The sequence below is a fragment of the Berghia stephanieae genome, chromosome 1 (genome assembly GCF_034508935.2).
Source record: "Berghia stephanieae isolate SIO BIC M18660-M18661 chromosome 1, UCSD_Bste_1.3, whole genome shotgun sequence".
Taxonomy (NCBI): domain Eukaryota; kingdom Metazoa; phylum Mollusca; class Gastropoda; order Nudibranchia; family Aeolidiidae; genus Berghia; species Berghia stephanieae.
In genome coordinates this window covers 68,195,197-68,210,173 of record NC_088360.1, presented here as the reverse complement: position 1 = coordinate 68,210,173, position 14,977 = coordinate 68,195,197, and the positions used below count along the sequence as shown (strand labels likewise).

The following is a 14,977-nucleotide window of genomic DNA, read 5'->3' as shown; positions in this document are numbered from 1 at the left end:
CCATAGTGGTTGAGGTCACGCTGTGTCTTCTATACCCCTATACCCGTTTTCCAGATTGCTTTCTGTCTATATCTTAGATTGAAATTACTTGGTTTTGCCCTGGCTGAGAGGGAAACAGACAAATGTATAGTTATAGTTTTGGGATATATTATTTTTTTTTCTTGTAAATCATCTCTTTGTTTTGTAATATTTTTTTTGTTTTGAATATATTTTGGAAGCATTTGAGTGTGTACCATTAGCTCAGTGGAGTCATGCGTTAGTACTCGAGTCTTGATCGGACCTTAAGATGATCTCATACTAAATCCACAATTAGTGACCTCTTCAAACCTTTTTATGTTGCTTATTTGAACCAGTCTCCTTTGTCTAACCTTTTCTCTGTTGCTTTTAATTGTAAATCTAAAAACTATTTCATCCTCTTCCTGGATGGGATCTTTTGACCTCCCATGGCAGCAGATCACTTGTCTTTTTTCTCCCTATGTCTGGTTTTGAGTTGCTCTCTGGCTTTGTCTTAGACTTAGAATGGGATTACTTGGTTTTGTCCTGGCCCTTGCCAGAGTCCTTGGCTGAGAGGGTTACAGTCAAATCTAAAGCGTTAGTTTTGGGAGTTGATTTTTTCCCTTGTAAACATACGAGTTTGTTCCTCTCTGTGGGATCCTGTGCTGGTATCTGGATGAGATTTTTAGGTGATGGTATGCTTTTGGAACTTACATCCGTTCCCTTTTTTAACCAATTTTGTCTTACTTTTTCTTTGGTGCTTTAATTGTAATTCTATAATTTATTGACTTTCCCATTTTCTTCCTTTTTTACTGTCGCTGAAATGACCTTAATGTATTGCAAGCACTGTAAAACCCTAATCTTCTTCCTTTTTAATGACACTAAACTGCCCCGTAAGTTGCAATTGCTGTAAAACACTTTAAAAAATTAAAACAAACTTAAATCATTATCCTGCACACACGCACACACACATCCTCCTCTCTCTCTCTCTCTCTCTCTCTCTCTCTCTCTCTCTCTCTCTCTCCCCTCTCTCTCTCTCTCTCTCTCTCTCTCTCCTCTCTCTCTCTCTCTCTCTCTCTCTCTCTCTCTCTCTCTCTCTCTCTCTCTCTCTCTCTCTCTCTCTCGTGACCTTACTAGTACGACAACTCTGCCTGGCTGGGGAGATATGAGCTATCCACAACCCCAGAAAAGGTCGCTTCTAACTAGAGCCTTCTCTCCCAGACTTCTTGAGGTCACGGGTTCAACACACACATATGCCGCAAAGTTATTTGACCAGCATTTAAGCTTAATAGCCAAATTCTCAATACAAACATGTAACATAGAAACGATTGAGACATTCAGTATGCTCTGGTACTTTTCTGAATTAAGAATTCACCTCAAATATCGGATATATATATATATAATATGATTTTTTAAAATTTGAGGGTATTCCTCTTAGTTCAATTAGCAACCAAGTTTGTAACTTTTAAATTTGCATCAGAGACGACCTAAAAGTGGGAGAAGGAAAATTTTGCTTATAATAAAACCTGCAATAAAATCTAAATCAGGAAGTGTAGTCAACTTACGTACAGTACGACTCGCACACAATGACCTCATATAAATTAATAAAATTCCCTTTATTCATCTCATTGGAGAAATTTGTCTCAGGGTCTATTCCAAGGGAAGAATGGAATAACCCGGGCGTCAGAGAATGGAGGTGGGATAAGGGTGGGGGAGTAGTAGTCATTGGGTGACCTTTTAACGACCATGTACTTTGTGTAACATACCATGACGACTCAACAAAAGGCTAGTGGGAGGCAAGTGACTGACTGATCAATATGTTGATAGACCTATGCCTAATAAAGCGAATGATGTGTGACAACTGACTGATTAACTGTGCCTGATGAAAACTGATTGGGTAATGAGCTTTTATGTGAAGCTGATGTCTTTTCTTATCATTGGGACGGTGCTTTATTATTACTAGGTTTTGAAGAGCATTTAGTAGTAGTGGCTGCCAGTGGTGGGGTTAGAATGGATGGAGGCAGAGGAGAGGGAAACAGAGGAAGAAACCATTGCATTGTTTTCTGATGTAATGTAAGTGGTAGAAAGGGGGGGGGGGGGGGGGATAGTGATGGTCGGAGGGGTTGTGATTGGGTAGCTAAGTCTGTCAGATCTCATGAAAGTACTTTGTGATAGACTACCTTCCTATTCAAAGGGTAGCTAGCAATTGTTATTGTCTGTTTCATGCCATAGACACCGGGATAATCCCCGGCTCCTTGGGCTTCATGCCTCTTCTCTTAAGGACTGCTGTTCATTAAATTTATTTCATTTCAAATATTTAAAGTAAAGGTATTTAAATGGGTCTTTGATGTGAAGTTGGTCCCTCTAGCTCAATTATTAGGGTATTCGCTTTACATGCTAAGGGCAAAGTAGAGATTTTTATTTGACCCCACTGTCCACCCAGGAATGATGGGGAATCTGTGTTTGTAAGATCTGGTGGAAAGTACTTTACAATAAACCTGTGTCCTATCCAAGGGGTATCAAGCAATTACTATTGTTCGTTTCACACTAAAGAAACAGAGATTAACTCCCGCTACACCAGCCTTGCAGCTCTGAAGGAGTGAAGGAAGGACTATTTGAATTTGATGCGATTACTTTCAGCATGATGTCTTGGTGCGGATATGTGGTCTAGTGGTATGACACTCGCTTTCGGATCGGAAGGTCCTGGGCTCGAGCCTCGTGCTCGGCACATAGTTGAGACATTGGAAAAGGCTCTTTCCTCACATTCTCTCACTGTACTCAATTAATAGTTCTCACTATGTATAAATCAGACTGTAAACGTTGAAGGTTATATTTTTTTCTTTGTGCTGGTACCTTCTATCCGGCTGGCATGTTAAGAGTTTTATTCTTTTATTCTTAAAACGAGGGGGGGGGGGGGGGGGATATTAATAATGATGAAATTTGACCCAGTTGGCTAATAATAATAATAATAATAATAATAGTAATAATAATAAGAAGAAGAAGAATAACAGTAGTAATATAATAATAATAATGATGATGATGGTGAAGATGATGATGATAATAATAATAATAATGATAATAATAATAATAATATGTTGTTTGTTACGGTGAGTTTATTTTGTTTAGATTTATTTCTTTTCCTTTTTTTATATACAGTTTTTATGGTCCTGCTTATGATTATTGTCGAAAATATATCAACTTCTGGATAAACTTTAGACCCAATATTCACCATCATCATCATCATCATCATCATCATCACCATCGTCATCATCATAATCATCATCATCATCATCACATCATCATCATCATCATAATCATCATCATCACATCATCATCATCGTCATTTCCGTCGTCGTTGTTGTGCGTTGTCATCCGTTGTCGTTGCTGTGGTAAAAATAACCATGACCATTCGCTGCAGCAACTGTTACTGAGATTCGTGGCATAGATGATGGGCATTATTATAATATATTTAGCTAATGGTTTTAGAGTGCTCTATTAATGTTATGGTCAATTTGATGGTTCTTCCGTGATGTCTTGTTGCTATATCTGGCAAGCTCTTGACATGATTGCCTTTTTTACTTCTGTCTTAAAGAATGAGTCTCGGGTTATTCAATCAACATGCAATGCATACTCTTTTGAAAATTTCGTCATTTATAGAATACTTTGTTAAACTAGTCGAATAAACATATCAGTGTTTTTATTTTTGACTGGTATTAACCCATGAACGTGAACAGAAGCCACCTCAATATGTATATGCTTATCACCCGAAGCACACAGCCCATAAATCCTGAGCATCACTCACAATAAGCAACAATAATGTGATTTCAAAATATTGGTTCCAATCTCCCTAGAAGTGTGAAACCAGTCCTTCGGATGGCTGGATACATTCCTTGTGCAACTGATAGTTTGCAAGATCATCCATCCTCGCTCTTTTACGCCATGCAATTATAAGAATCTGCATATACATCCTGCTACTAAAATAGTCATCCACCGTATGATTCCATCTGTTCATTGTTTGTCATCTGGAGGACTGGTTTCACACTTCCAATGAGTTATAACTGGAAGATAGGATTTCCAATGAGTTATAACTGGAAGATAGGACTGGTTAAACATTTCCAATGAGTTATAACTGGAAGATAGGATTTCCAATGAGTTATAACTGGAAGATAGGACTGGTTACACACTTCCAATGAGTTATAACTGGAAGATAGGATTTCCAATGAGTTATAACTGGAACAGAGGAAGGTGTGACATCAAGACTTCTGCTTCCAATTTTAACACAACGTTTGAAAAATGATGCATATTGTTGTCAAGTGATGAGATGCAATATATTGACATAAATTGCCCTTGGGTCGTCTTTGGACTGTAATGTAGTGACATAATTACCTTCTGGGATATACTCTTAGTGGGGACCTGTGCTTGTGTCCGGATGAGACTTTTAGGTGATCTCAAACTAAGTACAATGATAGTGTGGTCTTGGAATCTACATCTGTGCCCTATTTGTACCATTCTCCCTTTGTCCTATTTTTATTGTGTGCTTTTAATTGTAAATCTCAAATTTTATTTACTATCCCATTTTCTTCCTTTTACCTGTCATCTGCATTTTTTGCGGCCGCAAATATCAGGGCGATCCGCAACTTTCCCAAAATTGGCAAATCGCGTGGCAAATGTTGGGGAAAAAAAGAAGCGAAAACAAAATAACGAGAGAAAAACAGTGCGGAACTTGAGAAATGTTGCAACTTTGCCTGGGCCGAGAAGAACTCTGTGCCTGGGCCCAAACCAAGGGAAGCTACTCTCTACGAATAATGATCCTTTAAAATTTTTGTAACAACGCTATTCATAATGTAGCCTTCTTAAATGTAATAAATTGTCTTTTATATATATTTTTTTCTGTATCGCGTGTTAATTTTTACTGAAACGCTTAGTTCTCCTCGGCAAATGTTTTGGCAAATTTTGGTCTTTTTGGCAAATTTCTTGGCAAATTTTGGGGTTTTTTTGGGCAAATTTTGGCAAATTTTAGGTCCCAATTTGGCAAAAAATGCAGACGACAGTTTTACCTGGCGCTGATATGACCTGATTGTGTTGCAAGCGTCGTAAAACCCTTGAAAATAAACATCTCTCTCTCTCTCTCTCTCTCGCGCGCTCTCTCTCTCTCTCTCTCTCTCTCTCTCTATATATATATATATATATATATATATATATATATATATTTATATATATATATTATATATATATATATATATATATATATATATATATATATATATATATATATGTGTGTGTGTGTGTGTGTGTGTTGTTTTTCAATTGCTTTCTGTCTTTGTCTTGGAATTAGATTACTTAGTTTTGTCCTGACCCTGACCAGAGACCTGGACTTGGAGGAAAACAGTCGAATGTATAATTATAGTTTTGGGAGATGATATTTTTTCCCTTGTAAATCATCTCTCTGTATGTTCTGTTATTTTTAACATTTGAGGGTGTTCCTCTTAATGGGTTCCTGGGCTGGTGTCTGGGTGAGATCTCAAACTAAGTGCACTGATAGTGTGCTCTTGGAATCTACATCTGTTCCCTATTTGAACCACTCCCCCTAGTCTAAATTTTTCCTCACGTCATTTTAATTGTACATCTAGAACTGTTTACTATCCAATTTTCTTCCGTTTTACTGGCGCTCTGATATGACCTAAATGTGTTGCAAGCGCCGTAAAACCCTTAAAAACAAAGCAAAGCAAAGCATAATCCTGCAGCAGTGAAAATAATACTAAACTCATATGGTGATAATTGCCTTTTCAGTGATAACAATTGAAACACTTCGTGGATCTGCTTGGTGTATAATCATTTCATTCCTGTTTATGTAAATAGAAACTGTCAAGTGGAAATTAGACAAGTTAAATAATGAACTTTTTTAAAATCAAGAAACCAACAACTTGAATGCATTGAGAGGAAGCAATTTATTTTCATTGCAATTACATTACAAACCAGTTTCCATAGCCAAACATCATAAAATATCATCAAATTCGGACCTGATAGCTGTCGTCTCCTGTATAGTCCTTCCTGGCTACTATTTTGGCACTGTGTTCAGAATGTCTGAGGTGAAAAAGATAAAAAAAAATAATGGGATATTTGGATACACAATGCTTCGAATCACTAGCTGATAAATATTTAAATTTAAGAGAATGTTATTCGTGTGTGTGTGTATGCGGGGTGGTGCAAATGGGCATATCTTTTAATGACAAAATTGCGTTTACAGTATTTTTATTTAAAGACTACCAGTTTATCTTGAATTCTAACAAAGATCAGAACATCAATTTTCAGAGTACAGAAATGTTTGTTTCATTTCTCATTGACCATGAGGTGGAAAGGTGGAAACTAAAAAGAATTCTATTTTTACTGTCACAGCAATAGTACTTGGAAATAAAAGCAATGTAATGTGTGGAACATTAAAATAATTACCATATGCAAGACATCATTAATCATTAATTTTATAATAGGCCCCGAGCTCCGATAACCATAAGTGGTGGTCTAACACTTTGAGGTCCTTTGGGGCAGTTGGTTCGATTGTGTGTTTGTTTTGTTTTATAAGAGAGATGCTATTTTTCCCCTGTTTAACATCTTATTATCATCTTCTTCTTCTTTATATAAACTAACTGATCAGATTAAATGTTGCATATCCAAAAGAGAAAACAAATTGGTCCTGAGAGTTTGTGGTGCATCTTTAAAGAACTCAATACAGTATATATATTATTTCTATTTGACTGCATTTCATTTGAGTTAGAAACCATTTCAGTGTCTCCCTTCTGGCAAAAAGTAATAAACAGAAATGAATATAACAGCTTTAAAACAGAACAAAATACCAAACACAAATGTTTTCGCCTCAAACTCAAACCCCTTCTTCAGCGAACAACAACAAAAAAAACCCCAATAAAACATGAATACATTACCCAGATAGACAGCAGAGAATATAAATGAGCATATCCTTTCCATTCCAAGATTTTATTACAGAAAGGAGGTGCTTATTTTTTCTCTGCAGTCTGTCTGGATTTTTTAGTAATGTATTAATGTTTTATTGTTTTTTGTTGTAGGATGAAGAAGGGTTTTGAACCTGAAACTTCGTTCCGTATTTGGTATTTTGTTCTTTTATTGAAGCTGTTCATTTTTGTTTATTACTTTTTACAGTCCACAGCTTCTAGCAGGGATAGATTGCTGCCAACTTTTGTAACTACACATTCCCCTTTGTCTCGCTTTTATTTAGTGCCTTTGGCTGGGTGGAGTTCCTACCTCCCCTAGTGGGCAGGGATGCACTTAATTTGTCTTCTATTTCCCTACATCTGTTTTCCAACTTGCTTTCTGTCTTTGTCTTGGAATGAGATGACTTGGTTTTGTCCTGCAAGTGCCGTAAAACCCTTAAAAAACAAACATTGTCTATGGCATGTATGTTGCAGTCAATGAACTCTAAACTAGTCTGCTCATTTGTGTTGTGTACCATCTTTAATTTCTTAGGCACTGAGAAATGACCTCAAAGTAGTCTACCACAAAAGCAGTTAAGCTGCTGCTAAAACTAAATAATTGCTTTGAGGATTGCAAATGGGAGTTAATATAGTGCAGCTTTTACTTACGATCTTCTCAATCGCACTGGACTTGCTTCTTCTGTTGAATGTATATCCTTCATTGTATCAACAGAGCCGAGCATTTTCACAGATGCATAGGGGCCTGATGTCCATGATTTTGCCTGTGAGAATATTAATATTAATAGGCATTTATTTTTAGAAGTCTATTAAGAGTACAACAAAATTCGTATAATGATAATGGTAATATAGTAATCAGTAACAAAAACACTACCACCAGCAACAATGACAATAATAATGATATCTAATATAAAGAGATGATGATAACAATAATGACGATGACGATAATTATGAGAATATTATCAGTAAATAATGGTAACAGCATCAGTAGTAGTATTAGTGTATTGTATGTAGTACATAGTAGTAACTACTAGTAATAGTAGTAGAAGTTGTAGTAGTATTTAAACATGAGATTGTTGGTGCAGAGTGCAAGTATGTAGCACAATATAGACTTGTTAACAGACACATACATGAAGAATATTGTCAGTAAAAACAATGATAAATAATGGTAATAAGAATAGTAGGTAGCAGCAGCATCAGTAGTGGTATTAGTGCATTGTAGTAAAAGGTTGTTGTAGTAGTATTAGTAAAAGTAGTAGTAGTGGTGGTGTCTGTGTTAGTAGTAGTATAAGTACTTGTAGTCGAGGTAGTAGTAGTACATAGTAAGTAGGTAAGTAAGTAGTAAGCTTCGCAGTCCGAATGACGCTTGCTGAGAATTGTGTGATTCAGTCATGGTCGATAAGTATAGCTGCTCTCTCCATCCATGTTGTTAATTATTTCCATTGGTCGCAGTCCTGGGCCAGAGTTTTGAGGCTGTCAAGATCTTGTTTTGACTTTAGTACGGAGGGCACTTCAGTATTTCTTAGTTCTTCAGGGATTAATTCGGCCTCATCTGAATCCAGAAATTTCTGATACGTAGAGAGGTCCCGGTTCATCCCTACATATTTGTTGCCATGAAGGAAATATTCTGTCATTGCAGTTTGGGCTGGGATATTATCTTCTCGACATAGGATGTGACCAAAAAGCTTCCATCGATGTTCTTTTATTATTGTACTCAAGCGTTGGACCCTGTTTTTTTCAGAGAGATCAGTATTTGTAATTGTCTCTGGCCAATAGATTCCGATTACACGACATAATTATTTGCGGTGGTATGAATCGAGACTTTCTAAGTTCTTTTTTGTGGGGCCCCAGGTTCCACAATTATATGTCAATATCGGAATAATCAGTGCCTCGTAAATAAGTATTCGTTTATTCTCACTGATTAGTTATTTCTATTCCATAAATTTTGGAGTTGGTTGAATGATTGGTGGCCAGCTGCTTTCGTTTTATGATGTCTTCATTTTCGTTGATCAAATTGCCTAGTTTACTTACACTTTTCCATTCATATAAATTCCTATTGATTTTTGTATATTCTGTTTTGGATTGATTCACTTTCATATTTCATGCTTCTAGAGTAGTTGATATTATTGGCAAGTATATTTTCGCTTGATGTTCAGATTAGGTCTGTATCATCTGCGTACATCAATTCACGAGTGATCTTCTTTATTGGTGGTAATTTTGGTCTTAGATCTTTCATGGCTGATTCGAGGTATATCGTACATAGTAGTTGTAATAAAACTAGTAGTAATAGTAGTAGAAGTTGTAGTAGGATTTAAACATATGAGATTGTTGGTGCAGAGTGCAAGTATGTAGCACAAAATAGACTTGTTAACAGACACATACATGAAGTCAACAAAGTCGCAAAGAGAACAGGTGCGAACCTTGTCTTCATACCTCGCATCATATGCAGACTTAACACCTTTGTAAACGATCTGTGGTCATCAAAATGACTGTCTCGATCAATGATTATTTAAATATAACTACATCTGGTGACATTCTCTTGCCCTGCTTCCAGCACCACGTCAATTTAACAATAAGTGGACAACTTGCCTAATTTTTTTAATTGCTTTTAGTAGACCATCCCACCCCGACCCCCCAAAAGAAAAACCCTGAAATAGATAACCCATCAACCTGATGGTCAATATTATGGCTGTGTCAGTTTCAATGTACAAATCACGAGCTAATTTCTTCCCAGCTGTATGGAGATTGAGGTTTCCTTGATGCATGGAAATGTCTTATCCTTTAGTCCAGGTTCCTAACTAGTATACATGCCAAAGTTTGAAACATTTTTCTTCTATTCAAACCCACCAGACTTTTCATTCTTCTTGAATGTATTTCTAAATCTCTAGAGATTTCCTTTTTTGAAGACTTGCTCATATTTACTGCCAAGGCCTGAAAAGGAAATAATTTGTAAAAATGGTGAGATGACATGATAGTTGTACAATCTGACAACTGACAATGAACTTGCAAACATATCCAAGACCACACTTTGATATAATGAAAGAGGCCAAGTTATCTCTTTTTTTTTCTTCTTTTTTTTTAAAGATGCAAAACAACTTTCATCATTTAAAAAAATTGGACCATAAGAAGGCGTGACCATCACATTAAAAATCATCTAAAATACAGAGTATGTCAAAAAGCAAATGTTTTTGGACCAAATGTTGGTTTTCTATTAGAGAAAAAAATTAAAATGACAGTTTCAGGACATTATTCACAATCAATTTTCAACATTTGAAGTTACCCTTTATCATTATCAATGCATTATTTAGAAGACATTAAAATAATTATTAAATTAAATTGAATTAATTAATCTAATTATCAAAATAAAATAAAACAATTATATTGTGCTTATCCATATTTTAATCATGCTCTGAGCAATTGGCAGACATTATTTCTCAGTGTGTACAACGTATATGTATGTTTCATGAAATGTTAGGCACTTGTAATATGATTTTGGATGACAATGCAGTTTGAAACTAAAGGGACATCCAAATCTGTCTTGTCTCCGATTGGTATATAGGAAGGGGATACAACTATAATCTGGAAGTGTTCTTGTAATACAAAGAGGAGGCTCTCGGTGGCTGGCAAAGGATTAACGACCAGAACCCGTTTGATGATAACTTCCTTGTAAAAAAAAGTTGCAAAATTACACTCGATGTAGAGACAAGCTGAAAGTCCCAGGCATTATGAAAATGTATAGTGCTTGCATGCTTGGACGAAGGTTTCATGGCAGTACATAGTGTGGGTAGGCTTTTGCAGAATGGATTGATAATCTAAATAAATTATCTAAATGTACTATAAACCATTAGGAACTGTGTTTTCAGTCCACCAGTGGACTGAAAACACAGCTGTGTATTCAGTCCACCGGAAATAAAAATAATTAATAAGGACCAATTATCGTCTATACTTACAAAATCATCCCTTGTCCTTTGAATTGTAGAGCTGGTCTATTGTTCATCGTCTATCATGTCTTCTAAAACTGTATTTTTTTTTACTGGCATCCCATTTTTTCCTTTCTACTTGCCCTAAAATGACCTCAATATTTTATAAGCGCCATCAAACCTTTAAAAACAAAAGAGTCCTTAAAAGAATGTAGAGTCATCTTCCTTGCTGCTCAAGTCGATTTTGTCTACACCAAAAGTGTCCCAAGCTTTAACCTTATAAATAAGGATAGGAACCAAAATAAAAATAAAAATCGAGTACAAGTAGCTACAAAGCAGTCCTTCTCTCTTCTCTCTCTCTCTCTCTCTCTTCTCTCTCTCTCTCTCTCTTCTCTCTCTCTCTCTCTCTCTCTTCTCTCCTCTCTCTCTCTCTCTATCTATCTATCTATCTATTTATCTGTACTCTATCTCCAAACTCTCCCACCCCCACCCCCTTTTCTCTCTGACGCTCCCTTAAACACATTCAAGACCCTATAACTATAAAGATGTTCTCTATTTTTCTTTTATCTTTTTTTTTTTTTTGATTGGTTTTTGTTTTGTTTGTTCGTTTTTCTCTGGATTCATATTGTTACGTACAAGAAATACACAAGGCAATACATTTTGATGCCTCACTGTGTTCTAAATTAAAATAATAATCTTAAAAGTGAGTAAAAGTAAATCATCTTTTTACAAAATTAAAAGTCGATCAAACTTCTCGAGTCACCAGGAATGGCGTCAACGTGTTGAACTTGAGAATTTTTTGCCAAGGGAGTACACAGGCGTCTCGAGGCCAGTGATCGATGTGAAAAGTGACCAAATAGAACCTTACTTGGGCAAACAATACTAAAACTATGATCTCCTTGGAAAACTCATCGGTTTTGGTAATCATAAAAATTATAACGGACTAGGAAACATTAAAAATAGATATAAATGTCAATTTTAGATTACTTATAGAAACATTATTCTCTGTGTGGTCAATTTTGGCTATCTGGCAACCATGGTATCGAGAATTGAGATCTAATTCAGGCTCCCGATTTCCAACAACTCTCACTCAAGACTTTCCGAGAGTAAATAAAACGCTGTAAATGATATTATTAAGCCGTCAAATTGCCATAAATGTTATGCATATCCACTTTTGATGATGACTACCTTACAATAGGCTCAGTATCAATGTCGTCATTATCGATAATTGGTCCATTTTAAATATGTTTATTTCCGGTGGACTGAATACACATCTGTGTTTTCAGTCCACTGGTGGACTGAAAACACAGTTCCAAACCATTATGCCCTGCTGTCAAGGGTGGTTGGTATATTATTTAGACCAAAGCTTTCTTGATGCAAGACCAATAAAGTACATTCAGTGTTATGTGACCACGTAAATTAGTTTGAAGCATTGTTTGTTTGAGACTAGATAAATACATTCTCCTCCACTCAGTAGCAAAAGTTACCCTTTCAAAAGAAAAACAAAATGAGTAAAATAAATATGATATAGGACTATTTCGAACCTTCCAGTTGATGAGTTCATATGAGTGTTGATCATGGATTATTGGCAATCCAACTTTTACTTTTTTCACACTGTGCCAGTCTGGTAATAATCAGTCAGAGAAATAGAAGACTTTGAATTCTTCATGGGGTTATAAAAATAAACGACCATTTATGTAATGGCAATAGTCAAATGGAATGGAAGCATCAATTTAATTTCCGAAGACAGATGATGTTGACATTTTGGGGTTCCTTTGGCGAACCATTTAAATATGATTTCTTACTATAATTGCTAGTTGAGCAAGTAATGGATATTTATGATGTTCCTACTTTAGTAAACACATCATTCCTATCCCCATACAAGATCCTGAGCTCAAACAAATACACAATTATTTTTAATTTCTTCAATATAAATTTTTCATTTATTTTTCTGAAAATATCAAAGTGACAAATTAAGGAACAGGCACTGGTGTCGAATAAAAATCTGAAAAAAAAAATGTGTATGAAACGGTGCCAAAGCAGAAAGAGAAACAAAATTCCAAAATAACGGCCTGCCTCAATGATGATTGAACACTAAACTTCCGAGGTGCTACCATTACCATTACACGACAAAGGCTACAAGGAGGTCTGAGGATCAATCCCCAGTTGACGCAGGTTGTTTTTATGGGAGGTTTTTTTTTTCTTGTATTTTTCTTTCTGCCTTGTCTGGCACTGTTTCATGTATACTTTTTCAAATCTTTATTTTTCTGAGTGCATAGCAGCACAGCAGAGTGTGTTTTCTAAAAATCTTACACGATGTGACATTCAACTTACATGACATATAGCATCGCTCAAAATCAAAAACCAAATCAGCAAGGTTCTGAAAAAAAAATAAAAAATAGGGCCGATTAAAAGTAATAATTCCCTTCTTTTATTAGCAATAGTAATTAAATGATATAGACTGGGCATTTAAAAAAAAACTTTGGTTTGTATTAAAAAGAAGAGGATCAATTGCAAACTGTAACTCCTCTCTATTATTAACAATAGTTGTAAAAATTATTTATGCAGGGCATTCCAAACTCCCTCGGTTTCAAAAAAAAAAAAAAAAAAAAAAAAATGACTGAGGAGATTATCATTTATAAACCTCTTTACCACTTCTTTTCAAAACACTACATGCCTATTACAAGGTAGGTCACCCCAAATCCGTATGCTTTTTCTATACTTCAAATTCTAACAGCTCTAACGGCAGAAAGGTTCAACTAAACTCTCTGCAGTTTCAGAAACTCAATTATTTGACATCTTTTGATTGGCTTGATGTATATACATGTGAGGTATTATCAGTTAACCTAGCTAAAAAAAACGAAAATAGATTTCCAAACCCATACACGGCTTGCCCCAAACCCATACAGTATTACATTTATAGTCATAGGACCTAATATACTTTCAAAATAAAGTTTATATGACAATGATGTGGTAGAATTTCAGCTTAAGTTTATATAAAAAGACAATGTTTTTGGTTTCCCCTTTATCAAACGACAGAAAGATTAATATAACACAAAAAGCATGATAGTAATGGTCATTGACATGTATTAAAATGGTGTTACTATTGGTTTTGAACCCCTTGTTGTTTTTAGAATCACCTTAAGTGGATATGCACTGTATATATTCTGACATTTTGAAATTTATGTGATCTTTTGGATACTTTGATAAACACTTTGGATTTGTGTCAAGGCATGTACGGTTTTGGGGCACGGGGTAAAGTGGCATGCCCCAAATCCGTATGAGAGAGAAAAAAAACACTTTAAAAGCTTTTTTTGTCTATTTTACCGACAAAACACTTATGTAAATGATAAATTTAACATCTCTGCTTATCATTAAAATCTAAATTGTACATGATAAGGAAAATATTTATACAGCATCGATTTATTATAGTGGTGCAAACTAAAAGATGGTGTGACAAATTTTGGTAGACTTCCTGGTTTCAACTTATAAAAGGAACCAAATTCCTACTTGATAGGTTAGCTTCATTTATGACAATATTTCGAATAAAGATATTATGTTTTAATGTTGAAAAATTATTGTAGTTTCTGAAACAACTAAAAACTGAAATTTGATCATTTTGACCATTTCCACTTTAAAACCGGTTTTCTTTGTTTTCAAAATCCCGCAATTTTCATCAGTAGGACATCTCATTCCCTGAAAAGAAGTGTTATTATTGGCTAGAAATCAGGTAGATTCTTTTGTATCAAGCATTGGTGTCAACTGCTGATTATTGTTATATGAATGTCGCTAAACAGAGGTTTTATTAAAATGTGTGTCACTATTTTGGCGATTTTATTACTAATAATACTGTATATTGCAAAAAATGTGGGTACATAAGGTCAATGCCACTATCCAGGGATTGTTGTTATTCCAGTCGTCGTTATATTGAGGTTGCACTGTATCTAAAAACATAGAGAAAAAATGATCATTTTATCGAGATAGATACATAATAATATAATGCAATGCATTCTTAGATCAATAATTATCACTATAGGCTAAATGATACATACTTTGAATTCCATTGGCTTGTACATAAGATCAACCCGCCGACTCATTCCA

At 35.3% G+C, this 14,977-nt stretch overlaps 1 protein-coding gene across 1 annotated transcript in view; it reads right to left on the bottom strand.

The window, feature by feature from the left end:
* Positions 1 to 5,923: 5,923 nt before the first annotated feature.
* Positions 5,924 to 14,977, bottom strand: part of LOC144980145 (tubulinyl-Tyr carboxypeptidase 1-like) — a 16,968-nt gene continuing 7,914 nt past the window's right edge. Inside the window, exons 6-11 of the mRNA XM_078927707.1 lie at positions 14,929 to 14,977; positions 13,211 to 13,256; positions 12,421 to 12,500; positions 9,804 to 9,887; positions 7,608 to 7,720; positions 5,924 to 6,078 (exon numbers count right to left, since the gene is read on the bottom strand). The exon at positions 14,929 to 14,977 is cut by the window's right edge and continues 123 nt beyond it. Of these exons, the coding sequence (XP_078783833.1) occupies positions 6,003 to 6,078; positions 7,608 to 7,720; positions 9,804 to 9,887; positions 12,421 to 12,500; positions 13,211 to 13,256; positions 14,929 to 14,977 (448 nt within the window). The 3' untranslated portion in view covers positions 5,924 to 6,002. The remainder of the gene's footprint in view (positions 6,079 to 7,607; positions 7,721 to 9,803; positions 9,888 to 12,420; positions 12,501 to 13,210; positions 13,257 to 14,928) is intronic.